This window comes from Propithecus coquereli, unplaced genomic scaffold (genome assembly GCF_000956105.1).
Source record: "Propithecus coquereli isolate 6110/MARCELLA unplaced genomic scaffold, Pcoq_1.0 Scaffold706, whole genome shotgun sequence".
NCBI classification, from domain to species: domain Eukaryota; kingdom Metazoa; phylum Chordata; class Mammalia; order Primates; family Indriidae; genus Propithecus; species Propithecus coquereli.
In genome coordinates this window covers 470,350-485,489 of record NW_012153130.1, presented here as the reverse complement: position 1 = coordinate 485,489, position 15,140 = coordinate 470,350, and the positions used below count along the sequence as shown (strand labels likewise).

Genomic DNA, 15,140 nt, shown 5'->3' with positions numbered 1-15,140 from the left:
TTATGGTCAGAGCTTCAACTACTTTAAATTTATTGAAGTTTATTTTATGGATCATGATATGGTCTGTCTTGGTGACTGTCCCAATGGGCACTTCAAAAAAAATGCATATTCTGCTTTTGTTGGGTGGAGTATTCTATTAATATATGTTACTTAGACCCTGTTGGTTGTGTCATCTAGTACTTCTATAGCCTTGCTAATTTTCTGTCTAGCAATTCTATAAATTGCTGAGAGTAAGGTGTTAAAGTCCCCATCTATAATTATGAATTTGTTTATTTCTCCTTTCAGTGCAATCAGTTTTTGCTTTGTGTATTTTGAGGCTTTGTTTCATACACATTTGGAATTATTATGTCTTCTCATAGGTTGATAGTTTTTTTCATTATGTAATGTTCCTTTTTGTCTCTAGTAACTTTCTTTGTTCTGAACTTGACTTTAACTGTTAATAATGTAGCTACTTCTGCTTTTTATTGTTTTTGATTAGTGTTTGCCATATCTTTTTCCATTCTTTTACTTTCAACCTACCTATACTGTTGTATTTGAAGTGAGTATCTTGTAGACAGCATATTTCTGGATCACGGTTTTTTGACCATTCTGCCAATCTCTGCCTTTTAATTGGTGTATTTAGACCATTTACATTTAAGATAATTATTGACATGTTAGGACTTAAGTCTCCCATTTTATTTTTTGTTTTCTGTTTCCTCCGTTTCTTTTTCCTCTGCCTCTCTTTTCCTTTTTCTTTCTTTTCTTTTTTTTGAACACTTTTAGAATCCATCTTGATTTATTTAGAGTGATCCTGACTATATCACTTTATATAGTTTTCTTAGTGGTTGTTTTACAGTCTACTGGTATCAACATTTTGTGACTCTGAGTGCAGTTTGGAAACCTTACTTCCATTTAGACCTCTTTGCCCTCTCCTCTGCCCCTTTTAATATAACCATCTTAAGTATTTCCTCAATATATGAATGATTTTCTGTGGTCTTATTTGTTGTGGTATGTCTAAGATTTTTCAGTTGTAAGAGGGAAAACCTGGAAGTAACAGGGCTGTTCCATCTTGGCAGAACTGGGAGAACTAGCAACTTTTTAAAAAATACGAATAGCCTTTTTGGTTTGGTCCGGTGCTAAGGCAGCCCTGAGGACATGGGAATTTGGGTGAGTTATGGGGGTTGATATTTAGGGAGGAGAAGAGGCAATTCAGGAGCCTGGGAACCCGCCTGGTGAGAGCAGGTCTGGATTGGGTCTCCAGTGTGCTGCTTTGTGGGCTCATGGGCAGCTGGAAGGTAGGGACAGGGCAAGGTGCCACATGTGAAGGGAGGCCGGGCTCTGAGCGTGAGGCCTCTTCCTCCCGAGTATTTCCTCCATGTGTGTGCATGCGTTGGGTTCCGCCACTCTCTCTCCTCTTTGCTCATCTGTTTTCAAAAATATATGAGCTCTTCTCCTCTCTTACTCTTTTGAATGAACTTTGTAATAATTTGCCAAATCCTTCCCTCCGAAAGAAAGCGATTATGACTTTAAACGGGATCGAATCAACTCTGTGAACTCGTCTGGGAGGAATTATTCTCTTGGCAGTATTCAGTGCTCCCATACAGAAGCGTGCTCTGCCTTTTCATTTATTTTATTTTCGTAAATACATCATAGTAAAATATTGTAAATGCCCTTATGCTAATCATACCTGTGTCTACCTATTTCTTACATAGGGGAAAAATCTTTGGAGTCACAGGTTCTGTTACAGCCAGGCCTAAAGGGGGGGTACAAATGGAAACCTCTTGATACTTTTTCACAAATAAATGAATTCAAGTCTCTTTTGTATGAGGCCCTTACAGAGTATAACTGGTCCATCAGAGAGAATGGGATACTGTACTTTCCCAGGATAAAAAATCGTTAGCAGGCTCTGGAGAACAAAGGTCACCTTTCCCAGGAGATGATGATAAGCATTTACAGTCAAGATAGTTCCAGAAAAACTCTCCAACACAAACCAACCAGGAGCTGTATGATAATAGGTTACAGAATGAGCTTAACCTGCCAGAAGGGCCACTGAGTCCCATGTGCATTAAGATTTCTAGTCTTAGTGTCTTCGAGGCAAGCGTCTTGTGAATGCTCTCAGTTTTGTCTTTACCCGATATGTATGCTTGGCAAGCTCGGGCCCTCCTGCCTCAGGTGCCTGTGTCAACGGTCTCTGATCCCGTCAATAACTAGCAGTTTCCAGCTTCACAGCTGATTTCGATCCACCCCAGATTTAAGAATGAAGCCTTCATAACCTTCTGTTTCCACTCTTGGTAGGATTATTCCTGGGTAGCTTGTGTGCTTTGTTTTGTATTTTTGTGAATGAAGTTTCTTGTTTTATATCTTTGTCAGTCGGTATAAGCTAGGCTACTGTGCAGTAACAAACAGCCCTACAAATCTCTGCGTATTGGACCACAAAAGTGTATTTCTTATTCATGGCAAGTCCACACTCTAGTTCCAAGCAGCTGTTCCTTGGGCAGCTGACTACCGAGAGGCCCTCAGTGTTGCTAGCGGTGTGTCAGTAGCGCACTCCCATGGCTGCCGAGGCGGTAGACGGAATGCTGAGCCGAGCAGGTATGGTCAGACATCACTCACGCTTCACTGGCCACGTGACCACACCAAGAACTCAGAGAACAACGGCAAGGCCCCTGCAGAGATTTTTGCTAAAACACCTTTTACTGCTGGGGTTTTTTGGTTTGTTTTGGGTTTTTTTGTTTGTATTCAGCTGCTCTACTGAGCTCTGGTGTTAGTTCTAAATATTCCTCACTGGGTTTTGCTCCCTAAGAGCAAGTGCGGTCAGGTGGCGGAGATGCCTCCCTGAATCCTCCGTGACAAGAGCGGAAGGTGAAACAGGGCGTTCCCATCTCAGGTGAACACCAGCATTGATGACTGGAAGACCACCAAGTGGAAAGACATCAATGTCGAACAGATGGACATAGACTGCAAGAAGTTTGCCAAAGACGTGAGGTCTTTGGACAAGGAGATGAAAACCTGGGATACTTTCGTGGGGCTGGACAACACGGTGAAAAACATGATCACGTCCCTGCGCGCTGTGAGCGAGCTGCAGAACCCCGCCATTCGGGACCGCCACTGGCAACAGCTCATGCAGGCCACCAAGGTACCACTGCTGAGGGGCGGGGGGCCTGAGCCGCTCAGCCGAGGTGCCCGGGCCTGATGCTGGTAAAGCAAACGTGGGCAGGGCCAGCTCTGTGCGTGAGTGACCCGTCTAGTCACACAGGGCTCCATGCTGAGAGGGCCTATGCTGGGTTTAATGCTCTGCTGTCCCCATCTTGAAGTTTGTGGAATTTTTGGACAGGGGGCCGTGCATTTTCATTGTGCACCAAGCCCTGCAAATTGTGTGGACAGTCCTGGCTGTAGGTTGCACGTCTCTAAGGCTCGGGAAGTTTGCGGCAGATGAAACCCAGGAACTCAGAGTCTTAGCATTTTTCTAAAAATATCCCCTAATGATAGGTACTGGCCTTGACCCCTACGGAAGGCCAGCGGGACACTCCCCACTGTCAGCAGACACTGAACAAAGCTATTAAGGCCAGGCGCCGTGGCTCATGCCTGTAATCTCAGCACTTTGGGAGACTGGGGAGGGAGGAGCACTTAAAGCCAGGAGTTGGAGACCAGGCTGGGCAACATAGTGAGACGCCCGTCTGTACAAAATACATTTTTAAAAAATTAGCCAGGCGTGGTGGCCCACACCTGTGATCCCAGCTACTCAGAAGGCTGAGGCAGGAGGATTGCTTGAGCCCAGGAGTTGGAGGCTGCAGAGAGCTGTGATCACACCACTGCACTCCACCCTGGGTGACAGAGCGAGACACCATCTCTTTAAAAAAAAAAATTTTTTTTTAAAAGCCTATACCGAGCAGCTACCCAGCAGAGGCCCTGCAGTGAGGCCCCTGCTCTCGGGAGGCCATGTTTTCTCAGAAAGTAATAATAGCACATGCTATTGTAAGGGAGGAAAAAAGTTATTTTTTCCTCTACCCATCTTAGGTTCTCTGGCTGGGGCCCTGTCAATCCGACTGACAAAAGACAGGTTAACGAGAGAAAACAAGCCAAGTTTGCTAACACGTGCCTTGTGTGCACCCCACGGGAGCTCCAAGATGGGTCACTCAGTGGGGGACTTAGAACCTGTGCTTATGTAGCATCTTAACCATGACTTTTTGGGGAAGTGACAAGACAAAGGAAAAGGACTTTGAGCTTCTAGGGGCGTGAAACTGCGAGGAGGTTAATATACGGGGAAGTGAGGGTAGAACAGTCTGCCGCTGTGTGTGGGGGTCCCCTGCTGCCCCCTCTGGGCTGAGGAGGGTCTCAAGCCTCCAGGGCAGGATTCTTCCTGCCTCTTCCCGTTTCTGGGGGCCCCTGCCTCTGTCTTCACACGGCCGTCGCCCTGTGTGTCTCAGATCTTCCCCACCTTTGGTCTGAGAACACCTGTCACCGGATTGACGGCCCACCTGGGAAATCGAGGGTGCTTCGTCTCAGGACCCTTAACACCTGCGAAGACCCTGTTTCCAAATAAGCTCGCACCCTGAGGTACTGGGTGGACATGAATCTTGGAGGGCGCTGTCCCCCCACTGTAGGGGGGTTCTGCTGTTACACGGTGTCACAGGGAAGGAAGGCGAGGCCTGGGGGAGTCACTCGCCGAGTCCCAGAGCTGGAAACGGCAGAGCGAAGCTCCCGCCGCTCCCTCCGGCAGCCCGTGGCGCCCTCCTGCCCCGCCTCTCCGCGAAGGACGGTGACGTCCGGCCGCAGGAGCACAGATGGCCTCACACAGACCGTACCTGTCTCTCCCCCCAGGTGAAATTTGAAATGTCGGACCGGACGACCCTGGCGGATTTCCTCCAGTTGAACCTCCATAACTATGAGGACGAGGTCCGCAACATCGTCGACAAGGCCGTGAAAGAGTCCGGGATGGAGAAGGTAGCGTCCGTCGGCCGCGCGGCTGGGTCCCCACGGGACGGCCCGACCCGGCCCCAGCACAGACGCCGCCCGGAGTGCTCCTGTGGGCCTTCTCGAGAGCTACTGGGCCTCCTCTTACCCACCCGTGCCAGAAATCTTCTTTTTTTTTTCAGACAGAGTCTCACTCTGTTGCCCGGGCTAGAGTGCCGTGGCGTCAGCCTAGCTCACAGCAACCTCAAACTCCTGGGCTCAGGCAATCCTCCTGCCTCAGCCTCCCGAGTAGCTGGGACTATAGGCATGCGCCACCAGGCCTGGCTAATTTTTTCTATATATTTTTAGTTGTACAGCTAATTTCTTTCTAATTTTAGTAGAGACGGGGTCTCGCTCTCGCTCAGGCTGGTTTCGAACTCCTGAGCTCAAACAATCCGCCTGCCTTGGCCTCCCAGAGAGCTAGGATTACAGACATGAGCCACTGTGCCTGGCCTAATTGTAAGTTTTTAAGTTGAGGAAATTCCTCTTATTCCTATTTTTTATAGTGTTCATCACGAATGGGTGTTAGATTTTATCAAAATTTTTTCTATGTCAGCTAATGTGATTGTATGATTTTTCTTATTTAGTCTGCGGATATAGTAGATTACATTGGTTTTTAAATATTGGAATAAACCCCACTTGATCATGGTATATAATTCTTTTTATATATTGCTGGATTCAGTTTGCTAATATTTTGTTGAGAGTTTTTGCATCTATTAATAAGTTCATCAGAGATAGTGGTCTGTAGTTTTCTTGTGATGTCTTTGTCTGGTTTTGGTATCATGGTACTAGACTCATGAGTTGAAAAGTGTTCCCTCCTCTTTTATTTTCTTGAAGAGATTGTGTAAAAATGGTATTAATTCTCTAAATGTTTGATCAACTTTTCAGTGAAACCATCTGGGCCTGGAAATTTTTTTTTTCTGAGTGATGTTTAGCTACAAATTCAATTTCTTTAATGGCTATAGGCTTGTTCCCGTTGTCTGTTTCAATTTTGTGAAAATTTGGTATCGAATTTTGGTAGCTTGTAATTTTTGAGGAATTGGTTCATTTCTTCTAAATTGTTTGATTTAAAAGCATTAAGTTGTTTATAAATATCTTTATTATCCTTTAAATGGCTGAAAGCTTTACAGTGGTATCTTCTATTTCATTCCTGATATTAGTGATTTGTGTCTTCTCTTTATCTTTGCCAGTCACACTAGAGGTTTATAAAACATTAGTTTTTCAAAGAACTAGATTTTTGTTTTTTTGTATTGTTATTTTGAATTTCATTGGTTTCTGATCTTGATACTCTCTTCTATTTACTTTGGGTTTGTTTTGCTCTTTTTATAGTTTATCGAAGTAGGAACTTGGATTATTGATTTGACTTATTTGAGACCTTTCCTCTTTTCTAAAGTAAGCATTTAGTGCTATAAAATTTCCTTTTCCTATTGGTTATGTCCCACATATTTTGATATTACATTCCATTCTATGCGTTCTTTATTTCTTTTGAGGCTTCCTCTTTAACCTATGGATTGTTTTTTTTTTTTTTTTTTTTGAGACAGAGTCTCACTGTGTCACTCGGGCTAGAGTGAGTGCCGTGGCGTCATCCTAGCTCACAGCAACCTCAAACTCTTGGGGTCAAGTGATCCTCCTGCCTCAGCCTCCCGAGTAGCTGGGACTACAGGCATGTGCCACCATGCCCGGCTAATTTTTTCTATATATCTTTAGTTGTCCCATTAATTACTTTCTAATTTTTTTTAGTAGAGACGGGGTCTCACTCTTGCTCAGGCTGGTTTCGAACTCCTGAGCTCAAACAATCCGCCTGCCTCAGCCTCCCAGAGAGCTAGGATTACAGGCGTGAGCCACTGTGCCCGGCCTAACCTATGGATTATTTAGAGGTGTGTTTTTAATTTCTGAATGTTTGAAGATTTTTCCTGTTGCCTTTTTATTATCGATTTCTAGTTTGATTCCGTTATGGTCAGAGCTTCAACTACTTTAAATTTATTGAAGTTTATTTTATGGATCATGATATGGTCTGTCTTGGTGACTGTCCCAATGGGCACTTCAAAAAAAATGCATATTCTGCTTTTGTTGGGTGGAGTATTCTATTAATATATGTTACTTAGACCCTGTTGGTTGTGTCATCTAGTACTTCTATAGCCTTGCTAATTTTCTGTCTAGCAATTCTATAAATTGCTGAGAGTAAGGTGTTAAAGTCCCCATCTATAATTATGAATTTGTTTATTTCTCCTTTCAGTGCAATCAGTTTTTGCTTTGTGTATTTTGAGGCTTTGTTTCATACACATTTGGAATTATTATGTCTTCTCATAGGTTGATAGTTTTTTTCATTATGTAATGTTCCTTTTTGTCTCTAGTAACTTTCTTTGTTCTGAACTTGACTTTAACTGTTAATAATGTAGCTACTTCTGCTTTTTATTGTTTTTGATTAGTGTTTGCCATATCTTTTTCCATTCTTTTACTTTCAACCTACCTATACTGTTGTATTTGAAGTGAGTGTCTTGTAGACAGCATATTTCTGGATCACGGTTTTTTGACCATTCTGCCAATCTCTGCCTTTTAATTGGTGTATTTAGACCATTTACATTTAAGATAATTATTGACATGTTAGGACTTAAGTCTCCCATTTTATTTTTTGTTTTCTGTTTCCTCTGTTTCTTTTTCCTCTGCCTCTCTTTTCCTTTTTCTTTCTTTTCTTTTTTTTGAACACTTTTAGAATCCATCTTGATTTATTTAGAGTGATCCTGACTATATCACTTTATATAGTTTTCTTAGTGGTTGTTTTACAGTCTACTGGTATCAACATTTTGTGACTCTGAGTGCAGTTTGGAAACCTTACTTCCATTTAGACCTCTTTGCCCTCTCCTCTGCCCCTTTTAATATAACCATCTTAAGTATTTCCTCAATATATGAATGATTTTCTGTGGTCTTATTTGTTGTGGTATGTCTAAGATTTTTCAGTTGTAAGAGGGAAAACCTGGAAGTAACAGGGCTGTTCCATCTTGGCAGAACTGGGAGAACTAGCAACTTTCTAAAAAATACGAATAGCCTTTTTGGTTTGGTCCGGTGCTAAGGCAGCCCTGAGGACATGGGAATTTGGGTGAGTTATGGGGGTTGATATTTAGGGAGGAGAAGAGGCAATTCAGGAGCCTGGGAACCCGCCTGGTGAGAGCAGGTCTGGATTGGGTCTCCAGTGTGCTGCTTTGTGGGCTCATGGGCAGCTGGAAGGTAGGGACAGGGCAAGGTGCCACATGTGAAGGGAGGCCGGGCTCTGAGCGTGAGGCCTCTTCCTCCCGAGTATTTCCTCCATGTGTGTGCATGCGTTGGGTTCCGCCACTCTCTCTCCTCTTTGCTCATCTGTTTTCAAAAATATATGAGCTCTTCTCCTCTCTTACTCTTTTGAATGAACTTTGTAATAATTTGCCAAATCCTTCCCTCCGAAAGAAAGCGATTATGACTTTAAACGGGATCGAATCAACTCTGTGAACTCGTCTGGGAGGAATTATTCTCTTGGCAGTATTCAGTGCTCCCATACAGAAGCGTGCTCTGCCTTTTCATTTATTTTATTTTCGTAAATACATCATAGTAAAATATTGTAAATGCCCTTATGCTAATCATACTGTGTCTACCTATTTCTTACATAGGGGAAAAATCTTTGGAGTCACAGGTTCTGTTACAGCCAGGCCTAAAGGGGGGGTACAAATGGAAACCTCTTGATACTTTTTCACAAATAAATGAATTCAAGTCTCTTTTGTATGAGGCCCTTACAGAGTATAACTGGTCCATCAGAGAGAATGGGATACTGTACTTTCCCAGGATAAAAAATCGTTAGCAGGCTCTGGAGAACAAAGGTCACCTTTCCCAGGAGATGATGATAAGCATTTACAGTCAAGATAGTTCCAGAAAAACTCTCCAACACAAACCAGCCAGGAGCTGTATGATAATAGGTTACAGAATGAGCTTAACCTGCCAGAAGGGCCACTGAGTCCCATGTGCATTAAGATTTCTAGTCTTAGTGTCTTCGAGGCAAGCGTCTTGTGAATGCTCTCAGTTTTGTCTTTACCCGATATGTATGCTTGGCAAGCTCGGGCCCTCCTGCCTCAGGTGCCTGTGTCAACGGTCTCTGATCCCGTCAATAACTAGCAGTTTCCAGCTTCACAGCTGATTTCGATCCACCCCAGATTTAAGAATGAAGCCTTCATAACCTTCTGTTTCCACTCTTGGTAGGATTATTCCTGGGTAGCTTGTGTGCTTTGTTTTGTATTTTTGTGAATGAAGTTTCTTGTTTTATATCTTTGTCAGTCGGTATAAGCTAGGCTACTGTGCAGTAACAAACAGCCCTACAAATCTCTGCGTATTGGACCACAAAAGTGTATTTCTTATTCATGGCAAGTCCACACTCTAGTTCCAAGCAGCTGTTCCTTGGGCAGCTGACTACCGAGAGGCCCTCAGTGTTGCTGGCGGTGTGTCAGTAGCGCACTCCCATGGCTGCCGAGGCGGGTAGACGGAATGCTGAGCCGAGCAGGTATGGTCAGGCGTCACTCACGCTTCACTGGCCACGTGACCACACCAAGAACTCAGAGAACAACGGCAAGGCCCCTGCAGAGATTTTTGCTAAAACACCTTTTACTGCTGGGGTTTTTTGGTTTGTTTTGGGTTTTTTTGTTTGTATTCAGCTGCTCTACTGAGCTCTGGTGTTAGTTCTAAATATTCCTCACTGGGTTTTGCTCCCTAAGAGCAAGTGCGGTCAGGTGGCGGAGATGCCTCCCTGAATCCTCCGTGACAAGAGCGGAAGGTGAAACAGGGCGTTCCCATCTCAGGTGAACACCAGCATTGATGACTGGAAGACCACCAAGTGGAAAGACATCAATGTCGAACAGATGGACATAGACTGCAAGAAGTTTGCCAAAGACGTGAGGTCTTTGGACAAGGAGATGAAAACCTGGGATGCTTTCGTGGGGCTGGACAACACGGTGAAAAACATGATCACGTCCCTGCGCGCTGTGAGCGAGCTGCAGAACCCCGCCATTCGGGACCGCCACTGGCAACAGCTCATGCAGGCCACCAAGGTACCACTGCTGGGGGGTGGGGGGCCTGAGCCGCTCAGCCGAGGTGCCCGGGCCTGATGCTGGTAAAGCAAACGTGGGCAGGGCCAGCTCTGTGCGTGAGTGACCCGTCTAGTCACACAGGGCTCCATGCTGAGAGGGCCTATGCTGGGTTTAATGCTCTGCTGTCCCCATCTTGAAGTTTGTGGAATTTTTGGACAGGGGGCCGTGCATTTTCATTGTGCACCAAGCCCTGCAAATTGTGTGGACAGTCCTGGCTGTAGGTTGCACGTCTCTAAGGCTTGGGAAGTTTGCGGCAGATGAAACCCAGGAACTCAGAGTCTTAGCATTTTTCTAAAAATATCCCCTAATGATAGGTACTGGCCTTGACCCCTACGGAAGGCCAGCGGGACACTCCCCACTGTCAGCAGACACTGAACAAAGCTATTAAGGCCAGGCGCCGTGGCTCATGCCTGTAATCTCAGCACTTTGGGAGACTGGGGAGGGAGGAGCACTTAAAGCCAGGAGTTGGAGACCAGGCTGGGCAACATAGTGAGACGCCCGTCTGTACAAAATACATTTTTAAAAAATTAGCCAGGCGTGGTGGCCCACACCTGTGATCCCAGCTACTCAGAAGGCTGAGGCAGGAGGATTGCTTGAGCCCAGGAGTTGGAGGCTGCAGAGAGCTGTGATCATACCACTGCACTCCACCCTGGGTGACAGAGCGAGACACCATCTCTTTAAAAAAAAAAATTTTTTTTTAAAAGCCTATACCGAGCAGCTACCCAGCAGAGGCCCTGCAGTGAGGCCCCTGCTCTCGGGAGGCCTTGTTTTCTCAGAAAGTAATAATAGCACATGCTATTGTAAGGGAGGAAAAAAGTTATTTTTTCCTCTACCCATCTTAGGTTCTCTGGCTGGGGCCCTGTCAATCCGACTGACAAAGACAGGTTAACGAGAGAAAACAAGCCAAGTTTGCTAACACGTGCCTTGTGTGCACCCCACGGGAGCTCCAAGATGGGTCACTCAGTGGGGGACTTAGAACCTGGGCTTATGTAGCATCTTAACCACGACTTTTTGGGGAAGTGACAAGACGAAGGAAAAGGACTTTGAGCTTCTAGGGGCGGGAAACCGCGAGGAGGTTAATATACGGGGAAGTGAGGGTAGAACAGTCTGCCGCTGTGTGTGGGGGTCCCCTGCTGCCCCCTCTGGGCTGAGGAGGGTCTCAAGCCTCCAGGGCAGGATTCTTCCTGCCTCTTCCCGTTTCTGGGGGCCCCTGCCTCTGTCTTCACACGGCCGTCGCCCTGTGTGTCTCAGATCTTCCCCACCTTTGGTCTGAGAACACCTGTCACCGGATTGACGGCCCACCTGGGAAATCGAGGGTGCTTCGTCTCAGGACCCTTAACACCTGCGAAGACCCTGTTTCCAAATAAGCTCGCACCCTGAGGTACTGGGTGGACATGAATCTTGGAGGGCGCTGTCCCCCCACTGTAGGGGGGTTCTGCTGTTACACGGTGTCACAGGGAAGGAAGGCGAGGCCTGGGGGAGTCACTCGCCGAGTCCCAGAGCTGGAAACGGCAGAGCGAAGCTCCCCGCCTGCTCCCTCCGGCAGCCCGTGGCGCCCTCCTGCCCCGCCTCTCCGCGAAGGACGGTGACGTCCGGCCGCAGGAGCACAGATGGCCTCACACAGACCGTACCTGTCTCTCCCCCCAGGTGAAATTTGAAATGTCGGACCGGACGACCCTGGCGGATTTCCTCCAGTTGAACCTCCATAACTATGAGGACGAGGTCCGCAACATCGTCGACAAGGCCGTGAAAGAGTCCGGGATGGAGAAGGTAGCGTCCGTCGGCCGCGCGGCTGGGTCCCCACGGGACGGCCCGACCCGGCCCCAGCACAGACGCCGCCCGGAGTGCTCCTGTGGGCCTTCTCGAGAGCTACTGGGCCTCCTCTTACCCACCCGTGCCAGAAATCTTCTTTTTTTTTTCAGACAGAGTCTCACTCTGTTGCCCGGGCTAGAGTGCCGTGGCGTCAGCCTAGCTCACAGCAACCTCAAACTCCTGGGCTCAGGCAATCCTCCTGCCTCAGCCTCCCGAGTAGCTGGGACTATAGGCATGCGCCACCAGGCCTGGCTAATTTTTTCTATATATTTTTAGTTGTACAGCTAATTTCTTTCTATTTTTAGTAGAAACGGGGTCTCGCTCTTGCTCAGGCTGGTCTCGAACTCCTGAGCTCAAACAATCCACCTGCCTCGGCCTCCCAGAGTGCTAGGATTACAGGCGTGAGCCACCGCGCCCGGCCCAGAAATCTTATGAAATACTTCTAGAACTTATTATGTAAAAGAAAAAGCCCAATCCTGGCTGTAGCTCTGTCTCCCGCATGTGAGAGTAGGTACATTGTAAAATGGCCTGGACTCGGCCCCTGGCTAGAGCATCGTCATTGTCCCTCCTGTCCTTGCCTCTGCTGGGCAGAGTGATGGCAGAGGGGCGGCTGGCCCCACGCCAGCGCCAGAGGTTGTTAATGAGCCTCTGGAAAAGTCTGGAAGACTCTTTGCAATTCAAATCTCTCTCCTCACCCTACCTGCTTTGTGAGTGTGAATTGTCACATTTTGGCTTTCTTTTTTTTTAACAGCTTTATTGAGATATAACTCACACACCACACCATTCACGCAAAGGGTACAATTTAGTGGCTTTTAGCATATTCACAAATGTGTGCGATCGTCACCTACTAGAATTAACCAGTTTTAGAACATTTTCATCACCTCGAAAGGAAGCCCTGTGGCTGTCACCCCCCACGCGTCACAGCCTCTCCCTGCACTCTGGTGCTCTCTCTCCGATTCCCCGTTCCGGACCTCCCTAGGAATGGCATCCGAGGCAGGGGAGGCGAAATTTCACCTCGACCCTTTTAGGGTATTTTTCAGCTGGGCTTGAGAATTGAATTGACATGAGGCAGATCCAGAGGAGAAAAGCACGCAAGTTACTTAATACACATCTGCGCGGTGCGGGAGCCTCATGAGGAAATGAGGACCCAAAAACATGGTTGAGTTGGACGCTTAGTCCTGACGTGCGGGAAGGGTAGTGAGTTGCGGGCGGTAATGAGTGGTGCAGAAGGCAGGAGTTGTTCTAACAAGGTCTGTGCGTGCAGACTTCTTTCGGCCTTAGCTTCCCGTGCTCGATAAGGAGGACACTTCCCTCTGGTGTTGGGAGGGACCTTTCACATGGGAATTTCCCTCCTGCTTGAGAAGCGGAAGGAAGGTCACAGCAATCTTCGTGCACCTGTTGTGCTTCAAGTGCCTTTAACAAAGCAGTGTGCCGGGGTGGCACGTTCTTCGCTCCTTCACACACGGTATGTGGCCTCTTGTGTGTGGCTTCTCCACCCAGCCATCTGCACTGTGGCACCCGGACCTCATTCCTTTTTATGGCTTAGTGACACTCCCTTGTGTGGGCAGGACACGTGTTGATCCACGTGCCAGCGGACGGACACGCGACTTGCTCTCAGCAGCCACGGGTAGTGCTGGCACAAGCATTCTGGCTTGCTCAAAGCGGCTTCATGCCACAGTGTAGCAATTCTCGGTCCCTCCTTAGTTTCACACCCAGACGCCCAGTGACCGTATTCCCGCGTTCCCCCGAAAGGTACTGAAAGCCTTGGACAGCACCTGGACCACGATGGAGTTCGAGCACGAGCCGCATCCGCGGACGGGCACCATGATGCTCAAGTCGGACGAGGTCCTGGTGGAGACGCTGGAGGACAACCAGGTGCAGCTGCAGAACCTGATGATGTCCAAGTACCTGTCCCACTTCCTGAAGGAGGTGACCAGCTGGCAGCAGAAGCTGTCCACGGCAGACTCGGTCATCTCCATCTGGTTCGAGGTCCAGAGGACCTGGAGCCACCTGGAGAGCATCTTCATCGGGTCTGAGGACATCCGAGCCCAGCTCCCAGAGGACTCCAGGCGCTTTGACGCCATCGACCTGGAGTTCAAGGTGAGCGCAGGTTCCTGGGCACTTGTGGGAATGCCTGTGGGCCATGACGGGGCTCCTGACCCCTCGGCGATTCCCTCCCTTCCTAGGCCTTGATGCAAGACGCGGTAAAAACACCCAACGTGGTGGAAGCCACCAACAAGCCGGGTCTCTATGACAAACTGGAGGCCCTGAAGAAAAGGTGGGCCCCACCCCTGTCCAGACAGGGGCAGCCAGTGGCAGGGGGAGCTGATGGCAGTGAGAGTCGGAGTCCTGTTCGGCCTGCTAGTTAGGACAGGGCAGAACCACGGGTCAGGGGCTACCACGTCCCCTCTCCCCAGGCCACATGCCGCCATGCTGGCCTTGCGGTGGAAGAAGCAGTGACCATGGGGGTTGAGTGACACTCCCTCCTGCCCAGGAATGTCCACAGGGTCAGGGGCTGGCAAAGGAATGAGAGCAGTGGGTAGGAAGTTCCGGATTGAACCAGGCCGGTGAACAAGAGACCAGGTGTCTCTAGGCCCATGAGTCCCACGTACCGACAGGCTGGGCTGGAGGGGCCCGTAGAGCAGCGCTGACCAGCAGCTTCCCTCCCCCTCCAGCCTGGCCATGTGCGAGAAGGCCCTGGCGGAATACCTAGAGACGAAGAGGCTGGCCTTCCCCAGGTTCTACTTCGTCTCCTCGGCCGACCTGCTGGACATCCTTTCCAACGGCAACGACCCTGTGGAGGTAGGCGGGCCTGGCACGCGGGGCTGAGCCAACGTCGTGCCCTGGACCCAGGCCCAGGCCGGCCGGGCCCCTTCGCTGGGCAGCCCTGGGAGGGAGGAGGAGCGTCCCTGGATGTCCCGTGTGCGAGGTCCTCCACACCAGGGACTGCCCGGGGTGCCCGCCAAGGCAGAAGAGGGCTCATCTCACACCCCGCTCTGCCCTTGGTGTATTTGGGCAAATGAGTCTACTCTTTTCCTCATTTTGCTGTCCTGGAGAAACGGGGCCGGTGCCAGGCCCTGGCGAGATGCTGTCTCTGAAAGATGCACCCACTCACTGGACCCCTCAGACCGTCACGGGTCCAGGAGCCAGCAAGAAATGTTTCTTTGAGGCTTTTCCGAAAGAGGAAAGAGTTAACGAACTAGGCGAAGGGGAAGCGATTATATTTTATTTTAACCTGAAGTTATGGGATCCACGAGACGAAGGAATACGCACGCAAGGACAACCTGCAGT

The 15,140-nt window shown here is 48.4% G+C and overlaps 1 protein-coding gene across 1 annotated transcript in view; it reads left to right on the top strand.

The window, feature by feature from the left end:
- Window positions 1-15,140, top strand: part of DNAH17 (dynein, axonemal, heavy chain 17) — a 118,607-nt gene that overhangs the window by 36,777 nt on the left and 66,690 nt on the right. The window contains exons 25-29 of the mRNA XM_012661317.1: window positions 9,750-9,998; window positions 11,685-11,807; window positions 13,602-13,949; window positions 14,036-14,127; window positions 14,525-14,651. Coding sequence (XP_012516771.1) covers window positions 9,750-9,998; window positions 11,685-11,807; window positions 13,602-13,949; window positions 14,036-14,127; window positions 14,525-14,651 — 939 coding nt within the window. The remainder of the gene's footprint in view (window positions 1-9,749; window positions 9,999-11,684; window positions 11,808-13,601; window positions 13,950-14,035; window positions 14,128-14,524; window positions 14,652-15,140) is intronic.